The sequence below is a fragment of the Bombina bombina genome, chromosome 3, assembly GCF_027579735.1.
Source record: "Bombina bombina isolate aBomBom1 chromosome 3, aBomBom1.pri, whole genome shotgun sequence".
Lineage (NCBI taxonomy): Eukaryota > Metazoa > Chordata > Amphibia > Anura > Bombinatoridae > Bombina > Bombina bombina.
Window position 1 is genome coordinate 120,758,114 of NC_069501.1, and position 19,996 is coordinate 120,778,109.

General features: G+C 37.2%; 1 protein-coding gene across 4 annotated transcripts in view; it reads left to right on the top strand.

Moving 5' to 3' along the window:
* The window catches only part of TIAM1 (TIAM Rac1 associated GEF 1), an 873,661-nt gene that overhangs the window by 771,883 nt on the left and 81,782 nt on the right, over positions 1-19,996 (top strand). The window contains exon 1 of one of the 4 annotated variants that reach the window (XM_053705980.1): positions 1,898-1,972. The exons of the other annotated variants lie outside the window; for them this stretch is intronic. Coding sequence (XP_053561955.1) covers positions 1,961-1,972 — 12 coding nt within the window. The 5' untranslated portion in view covers positions 1,898-1,960. Of the gene's footprint in view, positions 1-1,897; positions 1,973-19,996 lie in introns of those variants that run through there. 4 annotated transcript variants of the gene reach the window in all.

The window sequence follows — 19,996 nt, forward strand, 5'->3', positions numbered from 1 at the left end:
GGCTGTACACTCACTACTTTACATTGTAGCAAAGTGACATTTCTTCAGTGTTGTCACATGAAAAGATATAATAAAATATTTACAAAAATGTGAGGGGTGTACTCACTTTTATGAGATACTGTACCATAAATAAACCTAGATCAATACATTGGGTTGCCTACAACAGAGGCTCTAGTTTTGTTTAAACAGAGTTATTGCAAAAATACTAAAGATTCTCCCGTACTTTTGGCAGTTTTTTCTCTAAAATTTCTGTCAGCGAAGGAGTTAAAGCTGTGAATTTCAGCAAATGGATGTGGTACTCTATATCCTAAACTCTTTATAGTCCTTTAGCAGTTTTACATTTCATACAGGCATCACCTATATAAGCATTCTGTTAGCCCAACATAGACACAGATTAAATGTGTTTGCGCGTGCATACTCTGCAGTTCTGATTTTCACTTGTTTGTCCTTCATAGCATCCGTGCACAACATAAGCCGTGAATCGTAATTTCATCCTGTTACATTAATTTCAACAATAATAAATTAAAATAGAAATGTTCTTAAATGGAACTTGAACCTGTGAAGTTAAATTTTGTCAGCAATATGCCTTATCCCCCTGCACTACTGTTGTTCATCAAATAAGTTAGAAATACATTACCCCGAGGTTTATTCCCATGCAAAATTTTCTTAACATTGGTTACAGCAGTACGTAGTGAAACTATAAAATAATTTAATAAGTTATTAATTCAAGAAATAATGAACATGTTTTTGGTGTTTGTAACTCTCAATCCCATCTAAAGTGTTAAATTGCAAAAGCGCAAACCAGTGCTTAAAGGGATATCAATTTTTTTTCTTTCATGATTCAGATACAGCATGCGATTTTAAGCAACTTTATAATTTACTCCTATTATAATTTTTTTCTTTGATCACTTGCTATCTTTATTTAAAGAGCACGAATGTAAGCTTAGGAGCACCTGGGTTACGCTTTCTGTTTAGTGGCTAAATATAGCCACCAATCAGCAAGCGCTATCAAGTGTTCTGAACCAAAAATGGGCCTGCTCCTAAGCTTAGATTCCAGCTTTTTTAAATAAAGATAGCAAGAGTATGAAGAAAAAATTATAATAGGCGTAAATTAGAAAGTTGCTTAAAATTGCATGATTTATTTGAATCGTGAAAGAAAAAAAAATGGGTTTAGCATCCCTTTAACATAGAATGCACTTTAACCTAATCCTGGCACATTTGTATGTATTGTTTTTATACATTATAGTATCTTGTGTTTATAATATTTCTTTTTATGTATTTTCATGTAATTTTTCCCATAAGATGCACTATATATTCAGTTCCTTCTTTAATTAAGTTAATCGCACGCTGCTTTATATGGCTCCTGAGCATTTTTAGCTTAGAAGTAAATGTAATGCTATCTGCTTTGTCACAGAGGGGGGTTCATGTTCCACGACGATAGCTCACACTGACAAGCAATCACCCGTCTGGCTGTGTTTAAATAGGAATAAATAAGGGTTGTTATTTTTTTTTTCACCGTCTCAACATTTCTTTCAAGGGAGGAAAAGAGAGAAACAGATTCCGGTCTTATTCTTTAAACAGCAATATTTGGAAGCATTAATAGGGCTTTTGAATGGAAGAATGTTCTTGTATTTATAACCTGCAATTTGCGGAGAGCTTGCTACAGGCACGTTCAAGTTTTATCTTGCCTGCCGCACCTTTCCTTAGCTGGAAGGATCGTACTGAAAAGACTGCTCTCCTTTTGCCATGCATCTGCCTTGCTGGTATACTTATCATATTGCAAAGGATTCGCATTAAACCCTAAGGTAACTAAGATATCACGCCTGAAATTCTTGGAAAGCGATTATGCTACAGCTGAGGGTTCCATTGTTTAACAAACCGCGTTCTTTCTCTATAGTACAGTGCATGGTTCCTGAGTGTTGAAGCATTTCATGACAGTAATTCTCTTGAATTATCTCACATGTTGGCTAAGGTTTGTACTAACAGTATTTTCATTTTGTTAGAATATTAATGACGGCTTTTGTTGTTATTTGTTTTACATGGCTTCATGTAGTTATTGTTGGCACATAACGCTATTCAGTTGCTTGTAATATACAGTTGTGATAGTAGAATTTTGGATTATCTCTAATTGAGTACTAGCATATGTTTTTTGAACTGTATTATTGTTTATAATATGAAAAAGTGTGTTTTTGTATATAGATGGATTTTCTGTATTTTATATGTATGTGTGTATATATGTGTGTGTGTGTGTGTGTGTGTATATATGTGTGTGTGTATATATATATATATATATATATATATATATATATATATATATATATATATATAATAAAACTTTAAAAAAAAAAAGTGTTAGGCATTTGTTAGGGAAATATTCTATTTCATCTTACTATTTAAAGAATTTGGGAAAGCTGTTAGTGTTTTGATTAAACAGTTTGTCATGTTTGAATCTCCAATAGTCCCAGTGTGATAGTCCTGTCAGTTTTTTTGTTTATTTCTGATGCATTGATGTAAAGTTTAACATGAGTTCAGTAGTGAAGTACTTTTCATTAGTCAACCAACTGTTCATTTTTATTACAGTTTTGGGGTTATCAAACACTATGTATCCACTTTCAATAATAATTATCCTTTAAAAAACAAGAAGAAAAAAAAGAACCTATTTAGAAAAACAATTGCAGCAATGGAAGCTCACATAAGAGTACATACTAATTAGGGATAATAATGTATTGTTATATAGAAGGTCACTCTTTGTTAAAGGACCATTATAGTGAGAAAAATATTTGCTGTCATTTGTACTACTCTCTACCCTTTGCGTGGTTTAAACACATAGTTAAAGTACCCCATGGAGCTGCAGAGAACTGCTGGTCACAAGCCTAAACTGCCACTGATCCAATCGGTAGTACTAGTCACAACACCAAGCTGTGAGATTCACACTGCTGATTGGCTCAGAAGTCTCTGCTTGGGCCATCAGTTATATGCGTCTCCCGAATAGTTCTTAAAGGGACAGTCTAGGCCAAAATAAACTTTCATGATTCAGATAGAGCATGTAATTTTAAACAATTTTCCAATTTACTTTTATCACCAATTTTGCTTTGTTCTCTTGGTATTCTTAGTTGAAAGCTTAACCTAGGAGGTTTATATGCTAATTTATCATACCTTGAAGCCCACCTCTTTCAGATTGCATTTTAACAGTTTTTCACCACTAGAGGGTGTTAGTTCATATATTTCATATAGATAACACTGTGCTCGTGCACGTGAAGTAATCTGGGAGCAGGCACTGATTGGCTAGACTGCAAGTCTGTCAAAAGAACTGAAAAAAGGGGCAGTTTGCAGAGGCTTAGAGACAAGATAATCACAGAGGTTAAAAGTATATTATAACTGTGTTGGTTATGCAAAACTGGATGATGGGTAATAACGGGATTATCTATCTTTTAAAACAATAACAATTCTGGTATAGACTGTCCCTTTAATCTTAGATAGATTTGCTGGGTTTATAGTGCTAAAATTGGATGCTCTAACAATAATTATTTTCGCTATCGTGGCACATAAAAAGCTAATGTAGAGAGTAAAGTGGCACGGTAAAAATGTTATATCCTTATGTTTAATCTGGTGCAAGAACGCCAATATTTTAGTTAATTATTTTATATGTTCACGTAACTGGCACCATTCTGCACCTAAAAAAGGGCACACATTCGATGTAATATTATAAAAAAGAATTGCACCACAAAGAGGGCATGAATTAATAGGTGAGGGAAATCACCTTTACATCCTTGGATATAGTGCATATATTGTATGGAAATTCCCTATTTTTGCATTGACTTGTAAATCCTAATTAGTGCAACAACATTTGCACCCTGCAAATATTTATCATAATGTGCCCTCTATTGTTCGCAAAACAATAGTAACATTTTCTTTTCGCCTCTGGTTGGATGGTGAGACAGATTTGACTCTTTTACATTTCGCCTGTGATTTATGTTTCCCGCAGTAAAGGGCAAAGAAGGCTCTTGTTTCAGAAGAACAGCAGGAAAGAGTGAGGAGGAGAGTTCCTAGGATTTTAGGATCAGAACTGGCCAGCACCAGAATTGCTATTGTTTTAAAAGATAGATAATCCCTTAATTGCCCATTCCTCAGTTTTGCATAACCAACAGTTATATTCATTTCATTTTTACCTCTGTGATTACCTTGTGTCTAAGCATCTTCTGACAGCCCCCTGATCACATGACTCTTTATTTATTATCTATTGACTTTCATTTTAGCCAATTAGTGCTGTGTTGTGCTGACTCTTAAATAATTCCACTGGCGTGATCACAATGTTATCTATATGACCCACAGGAACTAGCAGTCTCCTGTTGTGAAAAGCAAATAAGAAAGCATGTGATAAGAGGCGTCCTGTAGTGGCTTTAAAACCAGCAGACATGTAGAGGTTTAAATGTTATAAAGTATATTAAAGGGACAGTCTAGTCAAAAATAAACTTTCATGATTCAGATAGGGCATGTCATTTTAAACGTTCTAATTTACTTTTATCATCAATTTTACTTTGTTCTCTTGGTATTTATAGTTAAAAGCTAAACCTAGGAGGCTCATATTCTAATTTCTTAGCCCTTGGAGACCACCTCTTATCTGACTGCATTTTGACATTTTTTTCACAATTAGAGGGCATTAGCTCACGTGTGACATATAGATACCATTGTGCTCACGCCCATGGAGTTACCTAGGAATCAGCACTGATTGGCTAAAATGCAAGTCTGTCAAAAGAACTGAAATGAGGGGGCAGTCTGCAAATGCTTAGATAAAAGGTAATCAAAAAGGTAAAAAGTGTATTAATATAACTGTTGGTTATGCAAAACTGGGGAATGGGTAATAACAGTATTATTTATATTTTTAAACAATAAACATTCTGGTGTAAACTGTCCCTTTAATATAACAATGTTGGTTGTGCAAATCTGGGGAATGGGTAGTAAAGGCGGTATCTATCTTTTTAAATAATAACAATTTTGGTGTAGACTGTCCCTTTAAATACTCTAAAAGAGAAATAGTATAGCTTTTTAGGTATTGTTTTATTAAACTTTCATGATTCAGATAGATCAGCAGTTTTAAGAGACTTTCCAATTTACTCCCATTATCAAATGTTGCACACTTTCTGAGGCACTAGCTCCTACTGAGCATGTGGACAAGTTTACAGTGCATACGTATACTAGTCTGTGATTGACTGATGGCCGTCACATGATATAGCGGGCCAGCAAATGGGGGAAAAAAACATGTTTGTCAGAATAAAATCTACTACGTATTGGAAATTCAGTGTTTTTGCATTGTCTTTTTACTATGCACTTGCTAATTATGCAATTCTACTCTATTTTATGCTGCTTTAATTCAGATCCATACACAGCAAACAGGATTTTTTTTAGTTAAGATATTTAGAAGTTATAGCTTTGGTACAAATATACAAACCATGAAATTAAAATTAAAACTAATGAGAGCAAATTGTCAAGCATATAAAATTGTATGTTTGCAGAAATGTGCAATATTGTTAGGGCAATAACTATAAATTAATGTAAAGTCGCTCGTCCACATTTATCGCTAAGTGTGGTCTTTATCTGCAGTTTTTGGGAGCAGCAGATTTACTGTTGTGTTTCGATAAAAAGTTGTAATTTAGTTCAGTTCATACTGGTTATGTGCTGCAAATGAGTTTTTGGCACACATGTTCACACCATTGATACATTTTCTTTAAAATATTCAGCTATGCTACGCGTTTCTGCAAAAATCCTGCCTTCATCAGGAATTGTTAAACTGCGTACCATCACCAATGGCTGTGAATGTTTTACAATTTAGGGCTCGTTTCCATTGAGCCGTAATTAGGTTTGCGTACACTCGCAAACTGTTAAATAAGCTGTCGGAAGCAATATTGTTCACCGACTGCTTCCAATGGCCCGTTATAACTCAGTTTTGGAAACCGGACTCCGGCTGACGAAAACATTTTCGTGTCCCATACAAAGTATCAGAAGCTGCTAATCTTTTAATAATACCAGGTTTCCAATGTCCGCGCAAACCGTTAATACACTGTCAGAGGCTGCCGATACATTAACAAAAATTACACCCAGTTCAACTAGGTGTAAAATAGGAAAAATGTGCTTTTTGAGACCTTTTTCCTATTGAAATCTAATTCGACATGTCAAAACCACTCTATCCGCCATCCCCCCCCCCCCCACATTGCAACTTAAAATAAATCTATAAACCCCAAAGCCGCCATGCCCCACAACGCAATCTAGCTATTTAATCTATTAACCCCTAAATCGCCATGCCCCCATATCGCATAGTATCTATTTAAACCATTAACCCCTAAACCGCCATGCCCCCATATCGCATTGTATCTATTTAAACCATTAACCCCTAAACCGCCATGCCCCCATATCGCATAGTATCTATTTAAACCATTAACCCCTAAACTGCCATGCCCCCATATCGCATTGTATCTATTTAAACCATTAACCCCTAATCTGCCAACTCCCATATCGCAAATTATCTAACTATTAACCCCTAATCCGCCATGCCACCATATCGCAAAGTATCTATTTAAACTATTAACCCCTAATCCACAAAGCCCCCACAACGCAAATATCTAATCACTAAGCCCCATAACCTAACACCCCTAAATTAACCCCATTACATAAATTAAAATAATCCTAAATTACAATTTAAATAATAAATCCTAAATTACAATTAAAATGAAAAACTAAATTTAAAAACTAAATTAAAGTTTAAATTAATCGAAAATTACAAAAAATAAAAAAAGTCTAACATTACATAAAATAATAAACCAAATTATAAAAAAAATAATTAAACCTAATCCCTATGAAAATAAAAAAGTCCCCCCAAAATAAAAACACCCCTAATCTAATACTAAACTACCAATAGCCAGGGCCGTCTTTAGCACAGGGCAAAAGGGGCAGCTGCCCAGGGCCCAGTCTTTGTTGAGGGGCCTAAGAGTCCTGATGTCATGTGACAGGACACACACACACAGTCCTAATACTGTCACAGTCAAAAGATATCTGCTTATATTTATTTGTGAGAAACTGTGCCAGACCAAGCTAGTGCCATGTGCTGTTTTAGATGTGCACTGTGCAGCACTGAATGCTAAGCCCTAACTCGGCATCCAGCCAATCCCATTGCATCAGAAAAGGTCCTGCTGGGGTTACCACTGTTACAAGGTAACTGCTCTGGTGGTGGGGATTGTTTCTGGGTAGGGCTGACTATAGGCGCAAGAAAATGTTTGCCCAGGGTCCAGTCAATATTAAAGATGGCCCTGCCAATAGCCCTTAAAAGGACCTTTTGTAAAGCATTGCCCTAAGTTCCCCCTAACCATAAAAAAACCCCACCCACCAAACCCCCAAAAATAAAAAAGCTAACACTAAAAAAATCCTAAACTACCCATTGCCCCTAAAGGGGCATTTGTATGGGCTGTTCAAATCAGCCAATAGGATTTCAGTAACACTCATCCTTTTGGCTGATTTGAATTTGAAGAATCAAATCAGCCAATAGGAATGCAAGGTACGCCATATTTAAACGCTTAACTTGCATTCAATATTCAGTGTACGGTGGTGATCGTACCGAGAGGGTCCTCCACGCTCCTTGGCTCCGCGGTCGCCAGTCTTCAGTTCCGCGGTCGCCGGTCTTCAGTTCCGCGGTCGCCAGTCTTCAGTTCTGCGGTCGCCGTCCTTCAGTTCTGCGGTCGCCGTCCTTCAGTTCTGCGGTCGCCGTCCTTCAGTTCTGCGGTCGCCGTCCTTCAGTTCTGCAGTCGCCGTCCTTCAGTTCTGCGGTCGCCGTCCTTCAGTTCTGCGGTCGCCGTCCTTCAGTTCTGCGGTCGCCGTCCTTCAGTTCTGCGGTCGCCGTCCTTCAGTTCTGCGGTCGCCGTCCTTCAGTTCTGCGGTCGCCGTCCTTCAGTTCTGCGGTCGCCGTCCTTCAGTTCTGCGGTCGCCGTCCTTCAGTTCCGCGGTCGCCGTCCTTCAGTTCCGCGGTCGCTGTCCTTCAGTTCCGCGGTCCTGGATAAAGATAGAAGAGGTCGCCGCTTGGAAGAAGACTTCACCGCTGGAATTTAGGAATCGTGACTACCTATCTGGGGGTTAGTCTTATGCTTTTTCTTAATTTTTTTTTTATTTTTTAGATTAGGGATTTAATGGGCAGTAAAAGAGCTGAATGCCCTTTTAAGGGCAATGCCCATACAAATGCCCCATTTAGGGGCAATTGGTAGTTTAGGATTTTTTTAGGGTTAGGTTTTTTTTTTATTTTGGGGAGTTTGGTGGTTGGGGAGTTTTACTGTAATGTGGAAACTTAGTTTTTTTTTAAAGGTAAAAGAGCTGTTTAACTTAGGGCAATGCAAATGCCATTTTAAGGGCTATTGGTAGTTTAGTATTAGATTAGGGGGTGTTTTTTATTTTGGGGGGCTTTTTTATTTTCATAGGGATTAGGTATATTTTTTTATTTTTGATCATTTGGTTTATTATTTTATGTAATGTTAGACATTTTTAAAAAAAAAATTAGATTAATTTAAACTTTATTTTTTTTAAAGTAATGTTAGGTTTTTTTATTTTAATTGTAATTTAGGATTTATTATTTTAATTAAAATTTAGGATTGTTTTAATTTATGTAATGGGGTTAATTTAAGGGGTGTAAGATTATGGGGCTTAGTGATTAGTTATTTGCGTTGTGGGGGCATGGTGGATTAGGGGTTAATAGTTTAAATAGATACTTGGCGATATGGGGGCATGGTGGATTAGGGGTTGATAGTTTAAATAGATACTTTGCGATATGGGAACATGGCGGATTAGGGGTCAATATTTTAAATAGATACTTTGCGATATGGGGCATGGTGGAATAGGGGTTAATAGTTTAAATAGATACTTTGTGATATGAGGTTGGCGGATTAGGGGTTAATACATTAGTTATTGCGGTGGGGGGGTTGCGGTTGTGAGGTAGATATTTCGCAAGAGTTAGGTATTTTATTTTAACAGTGAGCGACGGGTAAAATATACACTTGTATGCAGCGCCGTGTTAGATAGGATTACTATAGTTTTAGAAATCTGGCATCGGGTGGAAGCGTTAGCACAATTCTATTTTACACCTACACGAAAGAGCGACCGCACGCAAAGGAAAAACTTTTTCAATGGAAACCTGGTACTAAAATGAAGCCGTAATTTGCTTTTAGCTGCCGGCTCAATTTTTAACGGCTCAATGGAAACGAGCCCTGAATCTCTTCACTGTTATTGTTGTTTTTTTTTTTTTTTTTTTTCTTTCTATATTGCTGTTATCAACAAGGAAGGAAGAGTTTCCTGTATATACTAAATGGAAGGAATCCCTTGAAGTGCCTTTTTACTATTATATAAGCGCCACTATAGCAATAACCTTCTATAGAATGCTACACTAATATACTGTTTCTCCACGTGAGAGACTCTTCTGCTCCAATTTCTTTGGATTTTGCCACTTGAAGAGCTGTAAAGTTTAGCTAGAACTGAAAGAACAGCGAATATTGTATTAGTTTTTTTTATATTACTTAGCTTTTTTTTCTTTTTCGTTGCCATACGTCTCTCCATCTTTATATTCTTTTAAGAAATATTTACTACACATAACTTTTATATATGAAGGTTTTATTTAATGTACTTGTTTTCATGTTTCAGTGGCCCATAGCAACACAGCGGACACTAATTTGTTACCCAAAAAGCAGTATCACACTGATTACACCGTAATTAAATGGCCATTATAATGGAAAAATATGTTCTAATCAAGACACACAACAGATGACCCTGCAACATACAATAAACGCTGCTGCAAAATCCTTAGGCTAGTGTAAAATGCAGTGCATGAGTGTCTGGTCACTTATCAACACACACGAGCCTGGGTGCAGGCAGCCTGATGAACCGGACCCAATAGACATCCGAGAAGGAAGAATGTTTGCTGCACTCAATAAAATCCAAAAAAGATTTTATTGAGCTGAAATGTAAACATTATGTGGAGGATGACAGCCACAGCTTACACGTTTTGCACCTATTGCAGGCGCTTACTCATAGATAGCATGATTAACAGCGAAGCCTCTTTTTGAACAAGGAGCAATCACAGAATTTATTAAAATACTTTTTAAAAAGTGCAATCCTCGCAACAGTGTACTGTTGATTCAAAATATTTTCAAAAATATCAAAGATAAGGGGAGACTTGTAACATTCAACAAGTGTTCATTGAAAGTTGATACTATGGTAACAATTTTCAGTAAATTAATAAAGACTTTTATTTTTTTATATAATAATAGAATATAGCAAAGGAAACAATTCATGTATCTTTATTTAATCAATACCAAGTTTTGAATTGTTCAAAATCATGTCTCAACAAAATAACTAATATTCCATTCCCTATTCATTAAATATAGCTGCATGAATTGTTTCGTTTGTTATATACTTTTATATAAAACATAATAATTTGTGAGTCTATTAATTTAATGAAAATTGTTACCATAGTATCAATTTTCAATGTACAGTTGTTCAATGTTACAAGTCTCCCCTTTTAATTGATCTTTTTTGTGATTGACTGCTTCTTGTTCAATTAGAGGCTTGGTTGTTAGTCATGCTATCTTATGAGTAAGCATCTGCAATAGGCGCAAAACGCGTAAGTTGTGGCGGTCTTCCTCCATGTAATTTTAACTTTTGGATTTAATAAAGTCTTTTTTGGATTGTATGGAGTGCAGAAACCCTTTTACTTCAACACATGGCCCTGCACCTGTATATGTTTAACCCCATAAAGTGGTTGAACACACAGTAGAAATAGAACTCTAGACCCAAACATTTCTGCTGGTCCTCAGCAAAAACTGCTGTTGACTTAAACATCTAGTGGTGTAGGGTCGCTAGTCTAAAATTTGCATGCTCTATTCAAACTATAATGATACTTTTAGTGGTATATGAAATTAATACGTATTCCTATGTAATTGTACCCCTTAAATAAAAAGAGAGAGCGCATGTACTAAAATGGCTGTGTTCTAATCTAGAACAAATTGAATTATTACTATTGGTGGGTGAGTTGATGCATACATTGTTTGTTTTTAAACCTTTGGCAATTACCCTGCTTGTGACTACTATATGCTATGAGCTCTGCAGGCAAAGTATAAAATGACTCTCAATCTGTGGTGGAACCAGGGACATTATTTCCAACATGTAAAAACTGGCTTTAAGTCGGAGAAAAAATGGTCACAGCACTCCTTGTATCTAAGCCTAATGTGTTTCACACGGTTTTGTCAGAGATCAAAGAATTTGCTTAATTTATTAAGAAGTCACCTAATGACTTGCTATTTTGCCTGTGGCTAACGTGCTATGTAATGTGCTTCTTTGTGATACATTTCCCTTTCAAAGACTGTCAAATGATTTGCACACAGTATTTTGGAACATGAAAACTAGCAATGGGAGATGCAGCTTAAGGTTTAAATAAGGGGCGGCTATCTTTTTCATATGAGCATAACTCACAACATTTGAGGCTAGGTATTAGGGACACAGGAGAATGAGGGGAGTTGTTGCCCTCTTTTGGGTGCAGATCATGGGAGTGTCTGGTGATCTGGGTGTGTGAGGTTAAGGGACAATTCTGCAAATTGGGACATATTTCTGTCTCAGGGTGATAGCGGGACAGAGCTCAGAATTAGGGAAAGTTGGGAGGTCTGATAGAAGACTGGATTTTTATGGCGTTTTAACTGATACTGCATTTTAGAAATGCCAATGATCATAATGAAATATATGTAAATTAGTTACATACTACAGTAACAAACGAGCAATGCTTTGCTGGATATATGGCTTTTTTGGGTTGCACAAGGGCCAATATTATCCTGGTATTACAGACACACAAGCAGGATCCCCTTCTGTTGCCTATTCCTCCTCCAGTAAACAGTATTATTATAACATCACCGTCCTTCAGATTTCTTCCCTGATAACAATAGATATAGTATTTATTTTGCAGAAGTAACGGCATACAAGATAAAATGGGATAAAGAGCCAAATTGTTAGCCCCATACCTGTAGGTTAGACAAACTGTGTTTAAATTATTTTAAAAAATAGTGTGGGCATTATGGGCATACAGGACTCAAAAGCTGTAGAATAAAAGTCTGCTCCTCTGTATACTAAATTTAGAGAAATTTCAGTGTTTTTCACTTCCAACACTAAGGCCTAGATTTAGAGTTCGGCGGTAGCCGTCAAAACCAGCGTTAGAGGCTCCTAACGCTGGTTTTGGCCGCCCGCTGGTATTTGGAGTCAGTGATTAAAGGGTCTAACGCTCACTTTTCAGCCGCGACTTTTCCATACCGCAGATCCCCCTACGCCATTTGCGTAGCCTATCTTTTCAATGGGATCTTTCTAACGCTGGTATTTAGAGTCGTTTCTGCAGTGAGCGTTAGAGCTCTAACGACAAGATTCCAGCCGCCTGAAAATAGCAGGAGTTAAGAGCTTTCTGGCTAACGCCGGTTTCTAAAGCTCTTAACTACTGTACCCTAAAGTACACTAACACCCATAAACTACCTATGTACCCCTAAACCGAGGTCCCCCCACATCGCCGCCACTCGATTAAAATTTTTAACCCCTAATCTGCCGACCGCCACCTACGTTATACTTATGTACCCCTAATCTGCTGCCCCTAACACCGCCGACCCCTGTATTATATCTATTAACCCCTAACTTGCCCCCCACAACGTCGCCGCAAGCTACTTAAAATAATTAACCCCTAATCTTCCGACCGCAAATCGCCGCCACCTACGTTATCCCTATGTACCCCTAATCTGCTACCCCTAACATCGCCGACCCCTATATTATATTTATTAACCCCTAATCTGCCCCCCACAACGTCGCCGACACCTACCTACACTTATTAACCCCTAATCTGCCGAGCGGACCTGAGCGCTACTATAATAAAGTTATTAACCCCTAATCCGCCTCACTAACCCTATCATAAATAGTATTAACCCCTAATCTGCCCTCCCTAACATCGCCGACACCTAACTTCAATTATTAACCCCTAATCTGCCGACCGGAGCTCACCGCTATTCTAATAAATGTATTAACCCCTAAAGCTAAGTCTAACCCTAACACTAACACCCCCCTAAGTTAAATATAATTTTTATCTAACGAAATAAATTAACTCTTATTAAATAAATAATTCCTATTTAAAGCTAAATACTTACCTGTAAAATAAATCCTAATATAGCTACAATATAAATTATAATTATAGTATAGCTATTTTAGGATTAATATTTATTTTACAGGCAACTTTGTAATTATTTTAACCAGGTACAATAGCTATTAAATAGTTAAGAACTATTTAATAGTTACCTAGTTAAAATAATTACAAATTTACCTGTAAAATAAATCCTAACCTAAGATATAATTAAACCTAACACTACCCTATCAATAAAATAATTAAATAAACTACCTACAATTACCTACAATTAACCTAACACTACACTATCAATAAATTAATTAAACACAATTGCTACAAATAAATAAAATTAAATAAACTATCTAAAGTACAAAAAATAAAAAAGAACTAAGTTACAGAAAATAATAAAATATTTACAAACATAAGAAAAATATTACAACAATTTTAAACTAATTACACCTACTCTAAGCCCCCTAATAAAATAACAAAGCCCCCCAAAATAAAAAATTCCCTACCCTATTCTAAAATACAAATATTACAAGCTCTTTTACCTTACCAGCCCTGAACAGGGCCCTTTGCGGGGCATGCCCCAAGAATTTCAGCTCTTTTGCCTGTAAAAAAAAACATACAATACCCCCCCCCCAACATTACAACCCACCACCCACATACCCCTAATCTAACCCAAACCCCCCTTAAATAAACCTAACACTACCCCCCTGATGATCTTCCTACCTTGTCTTCACCATGCCAGGTTCACCGATCCGTCCTGGCTCCAAGATCTTCATCCACCCCAAGCGGGGGCTAGACATCCACTGAAGAAGTCCAGAAGAGGGTCCAAAGTCTTCCTCCTATCCGGCAAGAAGAGGACATCCGGACCGGCAAACATCTTCTCCAAGCGGCATCTTCTATCTTCTTCCATCCGATGACGACCGGCTCCATCTTGAAGACGTCCAGCGCGGATCCATCCTCTTCTTCCGACGACTAGACGACGAATGACGGTTCCTTTAAGGGACGTCATCCAAGATGGCGTCCCTCGAATTCCGATTGGCTGATAGGATTCTATCAGCCAATCGGAATTAAGGTAGGAATTTTCTGATTGGCTGATGGAATCAGCCAATCAGAATATAGTTCAATCCGATTGGCTGATCCAATCAGCCAATCAGATTGAGCTCGCATTCTATTGGCTGATCGGAACAGCCAATAGAATGCGAGCTCAATCTGATTGGCTGATTGGATCAGCCAATCGGATTGAACTATATTCTGATTGGCTGATTCCATCAGCCAATCAGAAAATTCCTACCTTAATTCCGATTGGCTGATAGAATCCTATCAGCCAATCGGAATTCGAGGGACGCCATCTTGGATGACGTCCCTTAAAGGAACCGTCATTCGTCGTCTAGTCGTCGGAAGAAGAGGATGGATCCGCGCTGGACGTCTTCAAGATGGAGCCGGTCGTCATCGGATGGAAGAAGATAGAAGATGCCGCTTGGAGAAGATGTTTGCCGGTCCGGATGTCCTCTTCTTGCCGGATAGGAGGAAGACTTTGGACCCTCTTCTGGACTTCTTCAGTGGATGTCTAGCCCCCGCTTGGGGTGGATGAAGATCTTGGAGCCAGGACGGATCGGTGAACCTGGCATGGTGAAGACAAGGTAGGAAGATCATCAGGGGGGTAGTGTTAGGTTTATTTAAGGGGGGTTTGGGTTAGATTAGGGGTATGTGGGTGGTGGGTTGTAATGTTGGGGGGGGGGTATTGTATGTTTTTTTTTACAGGCAAAAGAGCTGAAATTCTTGGGGCATGCCCCGCAAAGGGCCCTGTTCAGGGCTGGTAAGGTAAAAGAGCTTGTAATATTTGTATTTTAGAATAGGGTAGGGAATTTTTTATTTTGGGGGGCTTTGTTATTTTATTAGGGGGCTTAGAGTAGGTGTAATTAGTTTAAAATTGTTGTAATATTTTTCTTATGTTTGTAAATATTTTATTATTTTCTGTAACTTAGTTCTTTTTTATTTTTTGTACTTTAGATAGTTTATTTAATTTTATTTATTTGTAGCAATTGTATTTAATTAATTTATTGATAGTGTAGTGTTAGGTTAATTGTAGGTAATTGTAGGTAGTTTATTTAATTATTTTATTGATAGGGTAGTGTTAGGTTTAATTATATCTTAGGTTAGGATTTATTTTACAGGTAAATTTGTAATTATTTTAACTAGGTAACTATTAAATAGTTCTTAACTATTTAATAGCTATTGTACCTGGTTAAAATAATTACAAAGTTGCCTGTAAAATAAATATTAATCCTAAAATAGCTATAATATAATTATAATTTATATTGTAGCTATATTAGGATGTATTTTACAGGTAAGTATTTAGCTTTAAATAGGAATTATTTATTTAATAAGAGTTAATTTATTTCGTTAGATAAAAATTATATTTAAGTTAGGGGGGTGTTAGTGTTAGGGTTAGACTTAGCTTTAGGGGTTAATACATTTATTAGAATAGCGGTGAGCTCCGGTCGGCAGATTAGGGGTTAATAATTGAAGTTAGGTGTCGGCGATGTTAGGGAGGGCAGATTAGGGGTTAATACTATTTATGATAGGGTTAGTGAGGCGGATTAGGGGTTAATAACTTTATTATAGTAGCGCTCAGGTCCGCTCGGCAGATTAGGGGTTAATAAGTGTAGGTAGGTGTCGGCGACGTTGTGGGGGGCAGATTAGGGGTTAATAAATATAATATAGGGGTCGGCGGTGTTAGGGGTAGCAGATTAGGGGTACATAGGGATAACGTAGGTGGCGGCGATTTGCGGTCGGAAGATTAGGGGTTAATTATTTTAAGTAGCTTGCGGCGACGTTGTGGGGGGCAAGTTAGGGGTTAATAGATATAATACAGGGGTCGGCGGTGTTAGGGGCAGCAGATTAGGGGTACATAGGGATAACGTAGGTGGCGGCGGTTTACGGAGCGGCAGATTAGGGGTTAAAAGTGTAATGCAGGGGTCAGCGATAGCGGGGGCGGCAGATTAGGGGTTAATAAGTGTAAGGTTAGAGGTGTTTAGACTCGGGGTACATGCTAGAGTGTTAGGTGCAGACGTAGGAAGTGTTTCCCCATAGGAAACAATGGGGCTGCGTTAGGAGCTGAACGCTGCTTTTTTGCAGGTGTTAGGTTTTTTTTCAGCTCAAACAGCCCCATTGTTTCCTATGGGAGAATCGTGCACGAGCACGTTTTTGATGCCGGCCGCGTCCGTAAGCAACTCTGGTATCGAGAGTTGCATTTGCGGTAAAAATGCTCTACGCTCCTTTTTTGGAGCCTAACGCAGCATTTGTTTGAACTCTCGATACCAGAGTTAAATTTATGGTGCGGCCAGAAAAAAACCCGCGGAGCGTTAACAGCCCTTTTACCGCCGAACTCTAAATCTAGGCCTAAGATATTTCGTATTAATCGTCTCTTACTTTTTTTTTCTTCTTTTAAAGAGACATTAAACATCTCAAGATATTAATATTTTTTTAATTACATGTAGTAAAACAACCTTGCAATATACTTTCATTAATTATTTTGTTCACCTTTTCTGTAATTTAATTCTGAATATTGTGGGCTTTCCAATTTACATTAAACATGGAAGTGCAGACACAGCTATATTCCACACAGTCATTGGTTGCACACTCTAGTAAGCCATTTATAACCATTCCTAATTAGCCTCAGCAGAAAAGGTAACCTAAGTTATAATATGGCAGCGCCCACTGTTTTATGGGCATTAACTTTACCCTTATTGTTTTCTATATTTAAACAACTAATATCATTTTTAAAAATACATGTACAAATTATTATCAGGCTAATCTTTGCTCTGAATTCATTGCTCAAACAATGATTTGTTTACTGTTCAATGTCCCTCTAATTGCAGAACAGTTGTGTGCAAGAGTGGTCCTTATAGAAATCTAGATCACCATTGTCGCAGACAAAACCACGTTATCACACTGCCACAAAAAGACTGAGAAAGAATCCCTATGTATAGCCAGATTTTATGGGGATTTTGATTGAGATTTACTAACCTGCAAAACAAAGATTATTGCATCAAAATGTGAAGCTGTAACTAAACATTTATGGCTTTAATTCTTTGTCAACCTTCTTTTATACGGCATATTTTTCATTCTTTCCTGCATGAATTCCAACGTGGGTCTTTAAATTTTCCATCCCTGTTTTAAATGTAAATGGCAGTGCAGACACATGGAAGGTCATTTTCACAACTAAGTGTAGAGTTTATCATAGAAGGTTATCACTCTGAGAAGCATCCATTATAGCTTTTTGTCGTCTTCAGTGTTTGTTTTTATATATAATTTTGTTTCATTTCTAGCTGGAGGAAAAGGTTTCATATTAAAAAGATATAAAAGTACAAAAGGAAAATGCTTTAATGTGAATTTATTTGTTACATTATTGCTTTTAAACAACTGGAGACCAGCAATGCACTACTGGGAGCTAGCTTAACACATCTGGTGAGCCAATGACAAGAGGCATATATGTGCAGCCACCAATCACCAGCTAGCTCCCACTAATGGATTTCTGCTCCTGGGCCTATCTAAGTATGCTTTTCAGCAAATGAAACCCAAGAGAATGAAGTAATATGAAAATAGAAGTATATTTAAAGGGATATGAAACCCCAAATATTTCTTTCCTGATTGAGATTGAACATGCGATTTAAAAAAAATGTTCTAATTTGCTTCGATTATTTCTTTTTTTTCATTCTCTTGTTATATTTTCTTGAAAAGCAGGGACATATGCTTAGGAGCGGGCCCATTTCTGGAGCACTAGATGGCAGCAGTTTTGCAAGAGTGTTCTCTATTTGCAAGAGCATTAGATGGCAGCACTATTTCCTGCCATGTAGTGCTCCAGCTGCCTACCTAGGTATCTCTTCAACACAGAATCCCATGGGAGCAAAGCAAATTTAATAAAAGAAGTAAATTGCAATCTTTTTTTTTTTGTCTGTCTGAACCACTAAATAATTTTTCATATATCATGTCCCTTTAAAAGTCTCTTAGAATTGAATGCTATATCTCAGTGTTTCTCAGCTCCAGTCCTCAAGTAGCCCTAGCAGGCCAGATTTTCTTGAGCACCGGTGAAATAATCAGGTTTCAGTAACCATGGATACTGAGCTGCTCTCACCCACCTGCTTATTATTGTACCTGTGCTCTAGTTAGGATATCATGAATATCTGGCCTGTTAGGGGTACTTAAGGACTGGAGTTGAGAAATACTGCTGTATCTAAACCAGGGCTTGACAAACACAGGAGCCAGGGCGCCACTGGCACCTAGAATTTTACCCCTGGCTCCTAACCTCTTTGTGTTATTCTCCATATATCAATATACAAATCACAGTGTCTGGCTCCTGGTTTCTAAATATTCTTACTGGCTCCTAAATTTTGAACAGCATTGTCAAACACCGATCTAAACTATGAACGTTAAACCCAACCTTTTTCTTTCACGATTCATGGACTTTCTAATTTAGGTCTTATAATTTTTCTTCGTTCTCTTGATATCCTTTGCTGAAAAGCAAGGATGTATGCTAAGGAACCGGACCATTTCTGGAGCACTATATGGCAGCAGTTTTGCAAGAGCACTAGATGGCAGAACTATTTCCTGCCATGAAGTGATCCAGATTCCTGCCTGTCCGATTCACAAAAGAAAATTTTGATGGTGTTCTTGTCCTATTCAATTTTATTTTTTGTGCCCCTTTGATCATAGTTTTTTTTTCAGTTAGGTGACTGTAGTTGGTTTAGCAGCCTGCTCTATTACATTTCTGACGTTAACTTATTTTTATGTCTTGGTTTAAGTTGTGAAATGTTCATTGCTTCGTGCTGCAACTCCGTAATCATTTATTTCACACTTCATGTAACATTCCAGGTATTGTTTTATTGTGGGATAGAAATGTGCTAATTATGTGTTAGATAATACTTGTATAGTGCATTCTCCAGCCAAAATTGTATGGGTTATTGGTGTCAGAAGTATTGTTTGCTAAATTTGCTTTTTTTTTTTTTATTTTTTAATAAAGTTGTGCAATTTGTTTGTTCTTTAGCTGTATAAACACCATTAAAAACCATTTATTCCGCTTAAAGGGACAGTAACACCTTGATGTTCTCTTGCCATCTTTATTTCAAAAGCAGGAATGTAAAGCTTTAGAGCCGGCCCATTTTTGGTTGAGAACTTGGATTATGCTTGCTTATTGGCTTTCTAAATGTAGCCACCAATAAGCAAGCGCTATCCAGGGTGCTAAACCTAAAATGAGCTGGCTCCTAAGCTTTAAATTCCTGCTTTTTAAATAAATATAGCATAGAGAACAGAGAAAATTTGATAATAGGAGTAAATTAGAAAGTTGCTATTTCTAAATCATGAAAGAAAAAATTTGGGTTTAGTGTCCCTTTAACCCCTTGATGACCATAGCACTTTTCCATTTTCTGTCCGTTTGGGACCAAGGCTGTTTTTACATTTTTGCTGTGTTTGTGTTTAGCTGTAATTTTCCTCTTACTCATTTACTGTACCCACACATATTATATACCATTTTTCTCGCCATTAAATGGACTTTCTAAAGATGCCATTATTACACGTTACACATCTACAACCACCAAAAAACACCCATGCTAAATAGTTTCTAAACTTTGTCCTGAGTTTAGAAATACCCAATGTTTACATGTTCTTTGCTTTTTTGCAAGTTATAGGGCCATAAATACAAGTAGCACTTTGCTATTTCCAAACCATTTGTTTTTTAAAAAAAATTAGCGCTAGTTACATTGGGACACTGATATCTTTCAGGAATCCCTGAATATCCCTTAACATGTATATATTTTTTTA